Source organism: Nycticebus coucang, chromosome 6 (assembly GCF_027406575.1).
Source record: "Nycticebus coucang isolate mNycCou1 chromosome 6, mNycCou1.pri, whole genome shotgun sequence".
NCBI classification, from domain to species: domain Eukaryota; kingdom Metazoa; phylum Chordata; class Mammalia; order Primates; family Lorisidae; genus Nycticebus; species Nycticebus coucang.
In genome coordinates, this window is record NC_069785.1 from 6,509,815 (window position 1) to 6,525,000 (window position 15,186).

The 15,186-nt window shown below is 44.9% G+C and overlaps 1 protein-coding gene across 9 annotated transcripts in view; it reads left to right on the plus strand.

Annotated features, from left to right (window-relative positions):
* The window catches only part of NIN (ninein), a 114,210-nt gene that overhangs the window by 19,823 nt on the left and 79,201 nt on the right, over nt 1-15,186 (plus strand). For all 9 annotated transcript variants that reach the window (XR_008380875.1, XM_053596230.1, XM_053596226.1 and 6 more), the window contains one exon: nt 5,673-5,754. Coding sequence is in view for 8 of the 9 variants with exons in the window: in XM_053596230.1 (XP_053452205.1) it covers nt 5,673-5,754 (82 nt within the window). In the remaining variant the exon portion in view is untranslated. The remainder of the gene's footprint in view (nt 1-5,672; nt 5,755-15,186) is intronic.

Genomic DNA, 15,186 nt, shown 5'->3' on the forward strand with positions numbered 1-15,186 from the left:
TTGGTTTTGTGTGCTGTAAGCCCTTGCGTCTCTTCCAAAGTATTTAGTGTGCCCTTTGGGCAGAGGGTAGAGCCACTGACCCCGGACACTGCACAGCAAGTAGGAACAAGTGCTTAACAGCTCTTCGCTGCCGACTTTATTTCATAATACCCATCTCCTTTGCCAGAGAAGATGCCGGCAGGAATGCTCATTAGATTTCGCCAATATTCCGCTGATACTGTTAGGAGTTGGCTTCCCATATGGATGCAGAGATTTACAGGTCTGCAGTGTCCAGCACAAATTTTAGATCTCAGAGGTCGTCTGTATGATGGAGAAACACAGAACCTGGAAAGGCTCATCCAAACCAGACAACTCATTGGAGACAGTGGCAGGATGAGACCCTAGACTCCCATTGAAATGCATACCTTCACAGCTTCCTCAAGCTCCAAATACACAAAAATGAACCTCATCCTCATCTGCCTCCACACACCTCACCTCCACGCCAAATACTGTTAGAGTGGTCTTTGGAGTCAGACCTGGATTCAAGTACTGCCTCTTGCCACTGGTGGGCTATATGGGCATGTCATTTTAAATACTATGAGCCTCATTTTCTTCATCTGTATAATGGGAAAAATGATGCCCTCCTTACGAGATTATGGGGAGATTGTGTATCATAGAGCCAGGGACAGTTAACCCATTGTGTCTACCTGAATGCTTTCCTGAACCCCCGTACACCCAGAGCAGGTCTTTGATAAATAGGGGCTCCCAGTAATGATCTCAGGAAGTCTGTCAGAGTGGAGAATGAATTTACTAGAAGCCTTCTTGTGTGGTGGTGGTTTGAATCTTTGTGTGTGCAAAGATTTGTCATCTGTGGGGATGGCTCCTTGGGTCAGTCTTGGAGTCCAACTTTGTGTGGCTGCTTTAGGTTTAAAAACCCTGCCTTTTAAAGTGGTCTTTTCTGGCTGGGCGTGGTGGCTCACACATGTAATCCTAGCACTCTGAGGCCAAGGCAGGAAGATTGCTTGAGCTCAGGAGTTCAAGACCCACCTAACCAAGAGCAAGACCCTGTCTCTAAAATAGCTGGGCGTTGTGGCAGGCATCTATAGTCCCAGCTACTCAGGAGGCTGAGGCAAGAGAATCACTTGAGCCCAAAAGTTTGAGGTTGCTGAGCTGTGATGCCACAGCACTCTATTGAGGGTGACAAAGTGAAACTCTGTCTCAATAAATAGATAAATAAATAAAGTGTCCTTTGCCTCCCCTTACATTGCCTGCAGTAAATGACTACTAAGCTACAATTACCCAAATACTTGGCTTAGATGAAAACATTAATGAAACTATGTTCCTTTCTTAATCTGTTGTTTCTCTTTGCATAATGCTATAAACATTATTTCCCTGAACATCAACCTTCTGATGAGTCCGTATTTCTAAACCCATTTCAACTAAGGCTGAAAGTCTTTATTGTTCTTTCCTCGATTTCCCTTTGTGTTCATAGATCCCGACCGTCTAAGCTCATTTGGCTTGTTTGCCAGCTCCCCTGGGCGAGTGCTGGGTTGGGCTCTCCCACCGAGGGTCTGCTGGAGCTGCAGCCTGTGCCCGGCTGGAGACTGTGCCCTCCATCTCTGGGATCCCACCCGCTGATTTTATGCAAAGTTAGGTTCCTTATTCTACTTCCTGTTACAGGTTTTTTGTGGTTTGAAACTGAATTTGTTTTCTGTGTGGTGCCTTTACCTCTTTTCCAAAAAAGAATTCACATCAAACATGGAGAGCAAGTAATGAGCTCTACTACGTGGTGGGGACACAGGACAAACAATGTCAGACTTGACTAGTCTTGCTGTTAATTTAGTCTAAATGTCATGTGTGTTTTTAGTCAGTCGTGTAATTTTCCCATTGCTGCAAACTGCCCTTTGAGGCTTATGAGATGTAGGGATGCTGGTAAAATAAGAGGCAGCAATTACTATTCAAATAAGGAGGTACCAACTGGGTGTGGAAGCTTGTTACCAGGTGAGACTTAATTATATTGTATATTTGTGATGATTTCTAAATTTTAACATAATATAATAGTTATAAACTCCTTGGAGGAAGAAAGTGGTCCCTAAGAATTCCAGTACTGAGCAAGTGGGCACCCTGGTGCTCAGTTCTTCACAATAGCGGGTGTGTCAACATTTGGGTTCTGACTCTGCCCTAAGGGGCTTTTCCACCACATCAATATTCATGAGAATTGATGGAAAATAGCAGTCACCTGCCTCCTAGAGAGTCAGCTCTTTGAAAGAGGTGGCCTTTACTGCTATTTAAATCCAAGGGCCCTGTCTCCCTGCCCCTTCAAGAACAGCTTGATCAAAGTGGAACTTAAAGCAGCTGCAAGTGGTTTTGAAGAACTGCTGAATGGTGTGTGGATTTTGTGGGGGGTGGGGTTTGTCAGGGATGGAGGGGCGAACTACAGGGTGTCCCAAAAGTCGCCCCTAAAGCTGTCAGACACAGGGGAAATGGGAAATTGTCGGTACATGTACTCTTATTTACAAAATACTCATTTTGTAAGAGAAGAGCACGTGGGTTTTATGCCACCTGCCTCAGCTTTGACGCCACTGGTGTCCTGATGGTCCGCTGGGCTCCAGAGAGTTGAGTCTGTACGTGAGGTTTATGGCGTCCTGGTAGTTTGTGTGCTTGTTATACCACGTTCAAGGGATCCTTAGGCCTCTTATAAAGCCTTGGAAGTTGATTAGAATTAATACCAGGTCATAGGTGTCTTTGTCACGTGTCAGGGGGAGTAAAGTTGGGATATATAGACACCTGCATGACCTTGACAGCTAACTATGTCAGGACCAAATTCCAAAGGGCTTTTTCTAATCACCTCTGTCAACACTAATGCCTTTAGAAGACCCAGGAGAGCCCCACAGAATCAAGGGTAAAGGATTTGAAATTCTAAAGACAAATAGTTCCCTTTTGAAAGGGAAGCCTCTTTCTGTTCAGCTTGTAACAGTAGCAAGGGGAGTCTCCGGTTTCATCTGCCTCCATTAGTATCCTAAGAGGAGACACTCAGAGCTGTGGTTGCTAAACACTGCAAACTGGACGGGTTTCTGTGGTGTGTGACACCACAGGTCCTGGGGGACCAGGCAGGCCCCTGGACCCCCCCGCAGCCCCAGCACCACTGCCACTGGGCTAGCTCAGTCACTCCATGGCTGGCCAGTTGCTTTACTGGAAAACATGGCCTTGTTTCTCTGAAAAAAGTAGTGGGAACAGTCATCCCTGCTACCCAACCTATTAATAGAACTACCACTCGCTGGTACCTGGTAAGTCTAAGGACGTTCTAGATGCTATACATAATTCTTGTTTTATCACCCTAGTGCAGGGAGGTGGTGTCATAAATAACCTAAATACACAGAGTGCCCTTAGCACAGTGCCTGCCTGAAGTCCCTGTGGCGTTTCGGGGGAGTCTGAGCTCCGTGGTGGGCGGCAGGGATTTCCATCACTTTCATTAACTGCTACATCGCCAGAGCATAGTACACTGCCCAGCACATTTATTGAGCAGCTGCTCAATAAGTATTTGTTACGCAAATAATAAATATCAGTTGTCATATATATATTTATCTGTGTGTGTGAGTATTTATATGTACAGGGTATCCATAAAGTTTGTGTGCAATTTACTATGTTAAACTATTTTAAATTGCACACAACCTTCATGGACACCCTGCGTATATCCCCATCTCTGCAGAGCAGCAAACTAAAGCTTGAGGGGTTCAGTAATGTAGCCAGCTCACAGCAGGAAGTGAGGGGCAGAGCCTGGTGGGAATTGGTGGGCACCTGTTGGAGGGGCCCTGAGTGGCACAGCTCTTGGGTTGTCTGATGGTGTAAAACTGGCCGATGGGAAGACCCCCTTGCCTGTGCATTGGAGCCCATCGCTGACTGGGCAACAATAGCAGGGCCTGGCCCCCTCCCCCTGGGGCTTTTTTGAAACCTGTCAGCTGTGAGAGCTAATTAGCACAGCCTCCATTTCTACAATCTGGTAACCCTTCCAAGGATGGTTCACCTGGGCTGTTTAGCAAATGCCTGGCCTGCCTTTTTCCTTGACAGACCTGCACTCTGGCTCCTTAGATTGTGCGGAAATTTAAAATCCATAAAGTCTAACTTGAAACTTGCTAGAAGGGTAAATTCTAAATGTTCTTTCCAGCAAATTTTTTTTTAAAAAGATTTTAACCATGTGAGATAATGGATATATTAATTAGCTTGATTGTGGTGATTATTTTATATCAAATTATCAAGTGCCTTAAATACAGTAGAACCTCTTTAAGTTGACTACACAAGGGATTGTACTGGTCAACAGGCAGAGCTGGTCAGCATAAGAAACCAGGCCTCTGTACTGATGTGTACATATGGTGCATGTCTGGTCTGTGAAAATTAGATCAACTTAGGGCGATGGTCAGTGTGGGGAGGTGGTCAGCTATGGAGGTTATACTGTACTTGTATACAATTAAACATTTTTAGAAATCAAGTCCATATAATTGAAAAGGAATATGATTGAAAGTAATTTCAATTAATTAAAACTAATATAGTGGTTATGGTAGTGAAATCACATAATCTTTGGGAGAGAGTGGTGCACTGCAAGCCAATATAATTTGATGACATACAAATGTCAATGGATTCCTCTCCTTGGATTTTCACAGAAAAGACGTGATTTTTTTTTCCTCCAGTTTTTCAATAACTAATGAGGTTTGCTGCTTTTCAAATTTAATTTAGAAGTGTTTTTTGTTTTGGGTTTTTTTTTTTTTTTTGTCTGTCACCTGTACATAAACCTCTAGGCAGTGTTTTATAATGGTATCAAAAGAGACCCATAGAAGCACAAATGACAAATTTACCAAAATCATATTTATATTTACATTTGGGGTTCTGGGTAAATAGGTGTCATATTTTCAAACAGAATTATGATGAGAAGAAATACCACATTTTCCTCCAGTTCCAGGGTGAGATCACATAAATCTTAGTTGTAGAAGAATACAGGTGGCCGTAAAGAAAATTCTTGTACTCATGAAAGCAAAGAAATATCCCTGTTGTATTCACTTAAATAAAACTTATTCTTTCCCACATGAATCAGGATAATTGTATTTGTAAGAATTCAGGAAAATGATTCTCAAGGTTCTTTTATCCTTTGTGTTTGCTATTGATTTTTGCTTGTTTATAGAATAATAGGGGCTTTGGGAGATAAATATGATATGTCTGCCGTAGGCAGGACTGTATTCAAGTCGTCCTCAAAAGATGGTTTACTCCCCTTTAGAATATCTTAAGCAATGAAAGCCTCTATGAGGCTCTGATAAGTGGATTGTTTACTGGGGAAGTTTTCCATTATATCCAACCTGACATCTTTCTCTTCTGGTCTTGTTCAGAAAAACAAAAGGAGCTAAGACTTTTAAACCTATTTTTCTCTGAGTTTATAAAGAGGATTTTGCTATATAAATTTTCCCCTGGGGGGTTGAATGGATATGGATATTGATATTAGCCTTTTGGGTACTGGGTGTCAAAAATGATCAGCCATTTTTCCATCTGTGCTTTAAAGAAATGAAGAAAAAGGGCGACAGAATGGGTTATGACTCACTCCAAGGCTGTCAGGATGGGAACAGACAGTTCTGATACTTTACAGATAGATTTGAATTCTTAGAGCTATGGGAATGATTTTTCAGTTTATTTCTAATTGCTTTTTTTAGGTACACTTTGATCAATTCAAAGAAGCATTAATACTTGTCTTGTCTAGAACTCTGTCAAATGAAGAACACTTTCAAGAACCAGGTAAGGGCATTAACTTTTCTTCTCTATGTTGCCCATTAAAAGTTGTCCTGGGAAGAATTGGGGGGGACCTTGAAACATGTCTGTGAGGGCTTTGGGTAGGACATCTACCCTTCACAGATTGGACGGTTATTTTCAGTGACTTCAATAATGTCACAAAAGCCTTGCAGCTGTTGAACACTGAAATGAGACTTCTGTACTACAGCACTTTAATGTGGAAAAAAATAATTGGATTATTCCTGGGCACTGGGTCAGATGTGGGGCAATAACTCTTTCTTGGAATGAGCAGAGGGAAGCTGGATGGTAACTGCCTGTGCCCTGCGTTCATTTCCTGTGTATGTGAAAGGATATGATTTGGGGGAAATATTTCCTAAAAGTAGAAGGGAAGGCAATCCAGAGATAAGTTAGCTTGATCCTAGAGAATGGGTGACCCCGGTTATACATGTTATCCTTGCTTATCTGTTTCCTTCTCTCAGGGATAGTTTTTCGAGGATGTGTTCATTTTTTTTTCTTTTTTGTATTTCCAATACCTAGAAAAATATAGGAAGTACACAATGAATGGTATAAAAGACTTAATATTGTGCTTCATTGACTTTTTTTAAGTGCCATCGATTATAAGACACATTGTCATTTTATGTGTCTCTAAAAGCAAAAATAGTTGCCAATTCTAAGTGTAAAATGCTGTGGTTGTGAAATAGATTCTAATTTCAGAGTGTTCAAATCTGGTGTGGAAGTGTGGGTGTCTTAGAATCAGTGAAACCTGGTGAATGTTTACGGGGAAGCCCAAACAGCGCGGAAATTTGTATTATGGTACAGTTAGATCAGGGGCTTTTAGGGGCTGGGGCAGGGCTGACTATAGGGCTGGTTTTATTAGATCAGGGGTTTTCAGGGGCTGGGGCAGGGCTGACTATAAAGAGGCACAATGGAATTCTGGGGATGCTGAACCTTGTGTCTTAATTGTGTGGTGGTTAACTGTGTGAGTTTTTCCAACCCATAGAATTGTACACTAAAAGAGCAACTGTACTCTATGTAAATTATGCCTCAGTAAACCTGACTTTAAATAGAGAGCATCAAAAACATAGTCCGGTTTTGAGACTGAGACAGAATCTTTAACATTTTGTGGCTACATGGGGTCATCCCATGTGACCTATTTAGATGAGGCACAGATGGGACCTCATTTCTCCCTCTTGCTGGGTGATCGAGTTCTCCGTGAACATTCTGCAATGCTCTGGATTTGTCTGGTGTGTGCGAGGGCCGTCTCCAGCTGTGTTTTGGATTCTGGATCGCATCTCCCCCTTTTTGCCAAGGGTGACCCCCCTAGGTGAATTATTCTCAATTCTGAGGCTTGCCAGAGCTCTTTAGAAGCTTCCAGTGAGCCTGGGAGGTAGGTTATTACATTCTTGAGATTCTCCAGATGAACAGTAAAATTTCTGTGGGTGACCCCTACTGGAATATGGACTTTTGTTACGTATGGGATCTCACATTTTATGGGTATTTTTACCTTTTTAAGGCTATCTGTCATCTTGATAACACTTGTGGAAGATCTAGGGATCCCGAATAGAGCTGTGGAGGTGTCACTACTGGGTAGATTGTAGTTAATATGAGCACAGGAAAGATAGTCATAGATTCCGTGTTCTTCTGTGTGCTGAGACTACTAGTGTGCTTTTGTGTGGATTCGGAATGGGCGGCCCTGCCACGAGGCCACGTGATCCTTCTGCTGTCCTTTCTTCAAAACCTATACTGACATCAACCAGAAAATTGTCATATTAAGTATACAGGTTTATGGTGACTGCAAATGGGAAGGGCGCCCCCTGGAGTAGTGCAGTGTTGGGATCTAAGCAACAGGAAGAGCTGGACAGCAGCTGGTTGACTTGGTCACAGCCAGGGTGTGAAGTTGTGAGTCTGGCTCCAGACGGCGATTTCACAGTATGTGTATGTGTGCGGCTCACTGCTGTGCGAGCAGAGATTGTCGGTCGTACAAGTCTTCCAGGACAACACACACGAGGGACTTTTATAGCTTTGTGCCCCATCTTTGGGTGGGCTGCAGCAGATCCTGGTTACAGAACTCTGGTCAGTGTAACGCAGCGGCAAGACGTTCAGTGGCAGCAGCTCTAGGACTCCCTAACCGTTTTCCTGGCAGGGCTGAGCCTGTGCCTTCAGAGCGTTTGATCTGGTAGGAATCAGCCCTCCCACCCACATTCTCTGCTTCGTTCCTGGGCATCTCTGCTTGTTTTGTCTTTTGCCCATCCCTCCCTGGCCCTTCCCGTTGTCGGTGGGGATCATGCAATTCTTTGCACTCCAGTGATCTCCCACCCACTCTACAGCGTCACTCCGCCCCCGCAGGCTGGCTGGTTTGGGGCAGAGAGAGAGAAAACGGGGTTGGGATTTGAAAGCAGTACGTGAGGAGGTCACCTGGGTTCATCTCTTCCACTGCTGTCCCTTGAATCTTATGCTGCAGCATGTCAGGGCTGGAGAGAACGCTGCTATTTTATCGCTGAGCTGACTGAGAGGGCTGGAGCTTAACTGAAGTGTCACGGACAGTGGCAGAGGAGGATGCTGAGACCAGCCTCCCAGGGTGGGCGCCATGAAGGCTTTATCTGAAGGCTTTTAGCCTTCACGTGGACAAGCCGGTCCTCAGCCAGTGCAGCCTGGCCAGAAGGGTCTGACCAGTGGCCAGGGGCAGCAAGGAGGAGAGAATGGAAGCACGTTTGGCCTCGTTGGTGACAGGTGCCTGTGTCATCTGCATCACTTTGCTGCTCAGGACTTCGCTTGTCTTTTATTATAAGGGGCCATGTTTGTGGTATTTTTGTCTTGCCTTTTAAGATCAAAGGACCTGGTAGATTGTGAGAAAAAAAGGTTACCTTTAAACTATGGAGGGAGACTGAAAAGGACAGGTGTGCCATGGTGCCCAGCCTTCAAACTGCCAGGGTCGCGAGTCCGTATTTTATAACAAGGAAAATTGTTATAAGTTTTTTTTTTTTTGTAGAGACAGAGTCTCACTTTATGGCCCTTGGTAGAGTGCCGTGGCCTCACACAGCTCACAGCAACCTCCAACTCCTGGGCTTAAGCGATTCTCTTCCTCAGCCTCCCGAGTAGCTGGGACTACAGGCGCCCGCCACAACGCCCGGCTATTTTTTGGTTGCAGTTTGGCCGGGGCCGGGTTTGAACCCGCCACCCTCGGTATATGGGGCTGGCGCCTTACCGACTGAGCCACAGGCGCCGCCTGAAAATTGTTATAAGTTAAAACGTCAGATTCTGTAGCAGACTCATCTAGGAAAGTCAGCTTGATAATGGAAGAACTTGGGTGAGAGCCTGGGAAATACGGCCCTGCCCTTCTAACTGGGTGACCTTGTACGTCACAGCCTTGGTCGTGTTCAGTCACCTTGGATGTAAAAGTGGGCACTAGAAAATGCTTAACATTCCTTCCGGTATGAGGTTCAATTGGATGGTCTCCTGATATCTAAATGACTTTGTCTATTGTCTCCGAAAAAAGCTGGCTTTGTGTTTCTGTAAGATTCCATCCAACATAAATTGATGCTTATAAAGTTCTTCCTAAGGACAAATGCCTAGTATACATCATGCTTCTAGAGTCTTTGAAACAAAATGCTGATGGGATTTGAGAAAAGATGAAATTAAGTCATTATTTCCATAGTCTTGGGCTCTGCCATTTATAACTTCTCAGAGGCACAGTTTATTTTTAGGAGTAGGGGGTATAGCTTAGATTATTTCCAGCATCTTGTTAACTCTGACATTTATGATTCTAAAATGTGGAATTTTCCCCCTAAAAAGCAATAATAATAACAACAATAACAACAACACAATTAAAAAAAATACTGAAATTCAGGTAAAGGCAGAAAAATGGGTTTGGAAATAGGGAGTCCTTTGTAAGTTCCAAACTGATTAATATTGCCAGAGGCATAACTCTTCTCATATCCGTTATCTACCATTTAATTTTTAAATTATTTTTCTGGAATAAGAGAGGGGCAACAACTTAGCTATTAGCTATTTATTTGATTCGCCACAGCTTTGAATTATAGGATTTTTGGAATGGAAATGCTGACCTGGGCTCTAAGCCACATGGTATGAACACGTCAGCCAGCTCTGCTCCCCAGAGACTGTGAGCTCGTGTGATGCATCTAGCATTATTATTTCAGAAGATGTTAGCATAATGCAGGAAGACCTTATTTCCCTGACATAATTCACTGAAAATGTCATTCCTTTGTTGATGGGTAGGGAAGAACTCAGGTTTGGGAAATCCAAGTTGTTAGAAAAAATTAGGCATTGCTCTGGTAGAGATGTTGATGATGACAATGATGATTTTGCTAACAGACCTTCCTTCCTAATTCCAGGAACTGCCCTAATTGTAATTATTTTCCGCGTATGTTGAAGAAGCCATGAATATAATTAACAGATATCTTTTCATTTACTCAGCAAATGCACATTGCAACAGGTCCTGTGGCCCAGCATTGGGCTAGATCGTGATTTGTGGTGATTGAAGATTCCTGTTTGTAACTAGGTTAGAGGCCTCGGGCCAGATGCTGAAGTCTGACTGAGGTCCCTGTTTTTAGGTGGTCTTAGACACAGATGGCCCAGGAGGCTTATTTTGCTATCCTCTCTCTGGTTATGTGAGACCTCAGTCTCTATTCCCTTAGTGTCAGTGGGATGCCAACACTGAGGACCGGAAGTTTCCTCCAAAAGTTAAAGCAGAGCAAACCACTGCTGCCACCACCAGCGACACTGGCACCAACAAAGAGGGGGTTAGGAGTGTGTCTAAGGCCAGGAGGGACCGGATCACACCTGCCACCAGCCATGTCGGCAGAAAGGTGATAGGGCCTTTCTGGAATTGTGCAAGATGATAGGACTGTAAGGCTTTTGGCTGAACAATCACAGATATACACAAAGATGTCTGTAAAGGATAGTCTTTTAAAATAGTCAAACACACACACACATAGTAAATACCCTAATCCAAAAATTAGAAGTCCAAAATGCTCCAAAATCTGAATCTTTTTGAGTGCCAACATGATGTTCCCAGCAATTTTGGGATTTTCAGATTTGAGATGCTCGACTGGTATAACTCATATATTCTAAATTCAAAAATAGAATCTGAAACTCTTCTGATCCCAGGCACTTCAGATAAGGGATATTCAACCTGTACAACAAGCGAAAAAATTTGACAGTGTGGTAGCTGACAAATTATGCCCTATCTGTGTATCAAAGACTAAGCAACCCTTAGACTGTGCTGTGAAGGAATGCTACTGTAATCATTTTTCTAAGGGAAAAGGGCAAACTTTTAAGACATACACATAGCTCATGTTATTTAAAGTTAGAGAATTGGTGTGTCCCTCTCACACCAGCCCATCGAGGCAGAGAAAGGAAACTAGGGAGGAGAAGATCAGGGCAAGAACAAGATTGGGATCAGGACAGCTCCACGTTCAGAGGCGATGACCTGGGTGGCGTCATTACATTAATTTATGTATTACAACAGTGGGGGAAGGAGGTCTGCTGTGGGACCAAGGGCTGTGAGACTCTTCCGGACCTGCCAATGCTGGGTACCTGCTCCTGGCTGGATGGCTTTGGGTCACCACCTACTCCTTACGAGTCTGGGTGTAAGGACCACAGTGTGGAAGGAGCTCCTGGGACAGGAGCTTCTAGGAGGATGGTGGCCTCGCTCTGGGGTCTACTGTTGTTTTTCCTCCCTTCAGAAGAGGAAACTAAGTCTTCATGAGGCTGAGTATTCCTAACCTTGCTGTAAACTGAGGGTCCAGGTCCAGGTCTGTTTGATTCCAAAGCCCAGTCTCTGTCCCCAAAGCCCTGCTGCCCTGGAAAGTGTCGCTGTATGAATAAGTACATAATCTAATACACAAAATGCTCTTAGAAAAAATATGCTACCCACCGTAGCTCAGTGGGTAGGGCGCCGGCCACATACACTGAGGCTGGTGGGTTCAAACCTGGCCTGAGCCAGCTAAAACAACAATGACAACTGCAACAAAAAATAGCCGGGTGTTGTGGTGGGTGCCTGTAGTCCCATCTACTTGGGAGGCTGAGGCAAGAGAATTACTTAAGCCCAAGAGTTTGAGCTATGATGCCACAGCACTCTACTGAGGGAGACATAGTAAGACTGTCTCAAAAAAAATTATGATCATCAATATTATTAAGTTGGGAGCTGTGATGGCGTGAGTTGTAAATGCATAGAGGAAAGGGTTCTATAAAACTTGTGCCAATAAAAGATGTTCTGTGTTCCCCAAGTAGCATTTTAAAAAAAGAAGTAAGAAAGTTGAGCCAAGAAGTTACTTGGCAGACATGAGTTTTGAGCTGAGCTTTGAATAGTTAGGTGAAACATGAACTTCTTCCCCCAAATGACTTAGGATGCAGGGTGACCAGATGACCCGCTCGGGGTTAGCTGGTTGACCCTCTTAGGAAAAGACCTGGGAAATGACCATGTACTCATTCTCAGTTCCAACTCTTTCCTGTCAGGGCTTAGATAGACCATCTAATTAGACAGTCCGCCCTGGGGTTGCCAGGCCACACTCACCCACAGTCTTTGGCACCTTTAGTGGGTTCTGCCCTTCCCCTCCAGAGCCACCGCATTGCCTTCGCGTCCAGACAGCCCCTGTGTTCCAGCAAGAGGCATCATTCAGAGCCGTGAGAACAGGAGACAGCTCCTAAAATTCTGTCACTGCACTCAGCACCTGAAAGGCCCAGGTGAAACCTGCATCTTAAATGTGCAGATCTCAGGAGAGAGGGGGAGGTGGTGCCCCCTACCTCATGAGCTGCTGGGGTGGGGGGAGACTTTGTGCACACAGAAGTGTGGGGTGATGGGCTGGTGACGTCTGGGAAGCTCAGGGAAGGGCAGAGGCTTTCCTTGGTGTCCCTTTTGTGTTGTCTGCCCTCTTACCCCACCCTCCTTGAGTACTTCTTTTTCCCCACCACCCTGTCTGGCCTCCACTCTCCTCCTCCTCCGTCTCTGTCCCCCTCTCCCATCTGCTCCCCCTGCTCCCTGTCCGCCTTCTCTCCCTCTCTGGGTCTCAGTCTGTCTCTGCCGTCTCCATCAGTCTCTGCATCTCTAGGTCTCTCAGTTGCCCTTGGCCTCCCCTGTGCTGCTTTTCTTCCCTTTTCCCTCACGTATGATCAGGTGTGGGTTTGCACTTGTGCTGTGTAATTCCTGAGTAATGGTGCGTTCAGAACAGTGAGGGGGTGGGATGCGCAGGGGCTGCTGGTGCCCGTTTGCCGCATGGCTGCCCTGCCCCAGCAAGCTTCTTGGGGTGCTTGTCTTGAGGTTTGCACCTGCTTCATTTATGACCACTTTTTGTTTTCAAATGAATTTCTGCAATCCTGTGAGCTTGGCAGACATGTGGTATGAAAGGCCTCTTACTGGCATTCCCCCTGTGCAGAGGTTTTGGGATGGGGTGGTAGCTCTGGGAATGATTTTCCAGGCTCACTAAATGGGTCAGGAGAGAATTAGAAAGCAACGTTCTATATTAGCAATTCCAAAACGGGAATCTCAGCAAGGGTGGCCTTTCTTCTTCATCTTTGGAAATAGCCTGAGGTCATCTGGGGAACAGAGACGTTTGATTCAAAAAGATTACCTAATATCCGTCTTATCCCTCAGCAGGTACAACATAATGCTCTACACGGGGCAAGTGTTCAGTGAATACAGGTTAAAAGAGTCTGCCTAACCCTGGAGGGCATTTTCAGAGATTCCCCTGTAAGTGCCCCTGTACTGCCTGTGTGCTGTAAGTGCTACTTCATTCCAGGTTCTAAGCCTGTGCTTTTGCAAAAAAATATTTGCTTGAATAAATGGTACTTAGGCTTTTGAGTGACTGTTTCAGCTTCCCTTGTTCATTGCTCTGTCTTTGGCTGTCCCTGCAGTGTCTTAGGAGAGCTGAGAGCTCCAACCTGCATCGTGTGGTGGCCGTGGTCATGCAGTGTCTTAGGAGAGCTGAGAGCTCCAACCTGCATCGCATGGTGGCTGTGGTCAGTTTCAGGAGAGAATATAAAGAATGTTCTCTGAATTGGTTAGAGTGGAGTTTCACCCACCCACACTGCTAGTAGGGAGCCAACTGGGAGAGGGATGGGCAGAGGTTGGTTGTTTGCCCTGCCTGACATTGTATTTTAATTTTAAGATCTCTGGCCAAAAGTCATACACATGCCTGGTGCTTGATCCTGATTGGGAAGGGGAACGTGATCACAGCTGTGGGGTCTCTCTGCTTAGGAAAGATGAGACCTCCAGTGAAAAATGTGGTGTATGAGCATGCAGACTTTAATTTCTAAGGCCAGGTGGGGTAGTATTTTCTCTATCCTTTGAACTCCCTGATCAGACCTTGCCACACCTGCTCTGCAGAGACTGTCTTCTCTTCCAAGTTACTCCAGCAGTCTTTAGGGGAGGGAACCATTGTTTCTCTGTTGCATCTACTCTTAACCAAGCCCTGGTTTTATGAGCCTGGACCATCTAAACAGGTCAGGAGAACTGCCTCAAAGCCATCTGCGTCTAATTGGCGTATCTTATAATAAGTTCTCCCAAGATGGGGTGCAGGCCTCCTCTGGGCAGGCTGGGTTTGTCAACTTTCCTCCAAAGCCCATTTTTATTTTTATGAAGTGATGCCAAGAGGAGGAATAGAAAACAGCAAAGAAGAGAAAGTGGCTCAGAAGCTTGAAAATCCAGGCAGAATCATAAACACACTTTAAGGTACTCAACCATGTGGGTCCTTTACACTTGTTTCTTGACACTTCACTTCCCTCCTTGGAGTTTATAATAGAAGTGGTGACTTACACCTGTGTTAAAGCAAAGCTCTGTGATGTTAATGACTGCATTTCTTAATAAATCAAGTAACTCTGTGTTAGCTAACATAGATAACATTTTTCCAGAATGAATTCTCCCCCCTCCCCCAGCCCCCCCAAAGCGAGTTCCTTGTGGATGCCTTTGTAAAGCAAATAAACTTTTCCCCAGGGCTGAGGTTTTGAATTTCTTCCCTTGGACTTGGTGAGAAAGGAGCAAGGCATTCTTAATCCCAGTGTGTTTCTCAAAACTCCCACTGTTTGGACCTGTAATCCAAGCACTCCGGGAGGCCTAGCCAGGAGGATCACTTGAGCTCAGGAGTTCCAGACCAGCCTGCACAGGAGCCAGACCCCCATATCTGCTAAAAATAGAAAAACTAACAGGCGTGGTGGGCGCCTGGAGTTCCAGCCACTTGAGAGGCTGAAGCAGGAGGATCGCTTGAGCCCAGGGGTTGGAGGTTGCTGTGAGCTACCATGACACCACAGCACTCTAGCCTGGCAATATAGTGAGACTCGGTCTCAAAAAAATAAATAAGTAAATAAAATAAAAATGAAACACCATAAAAAAATCCCCACATCCCCATTGCTTTGTGGACTGGACTGCACTGCTGCTGTTAAATTCTAAAGCCCTCATGGAGATTGATAAGAAGAATCAGAGTT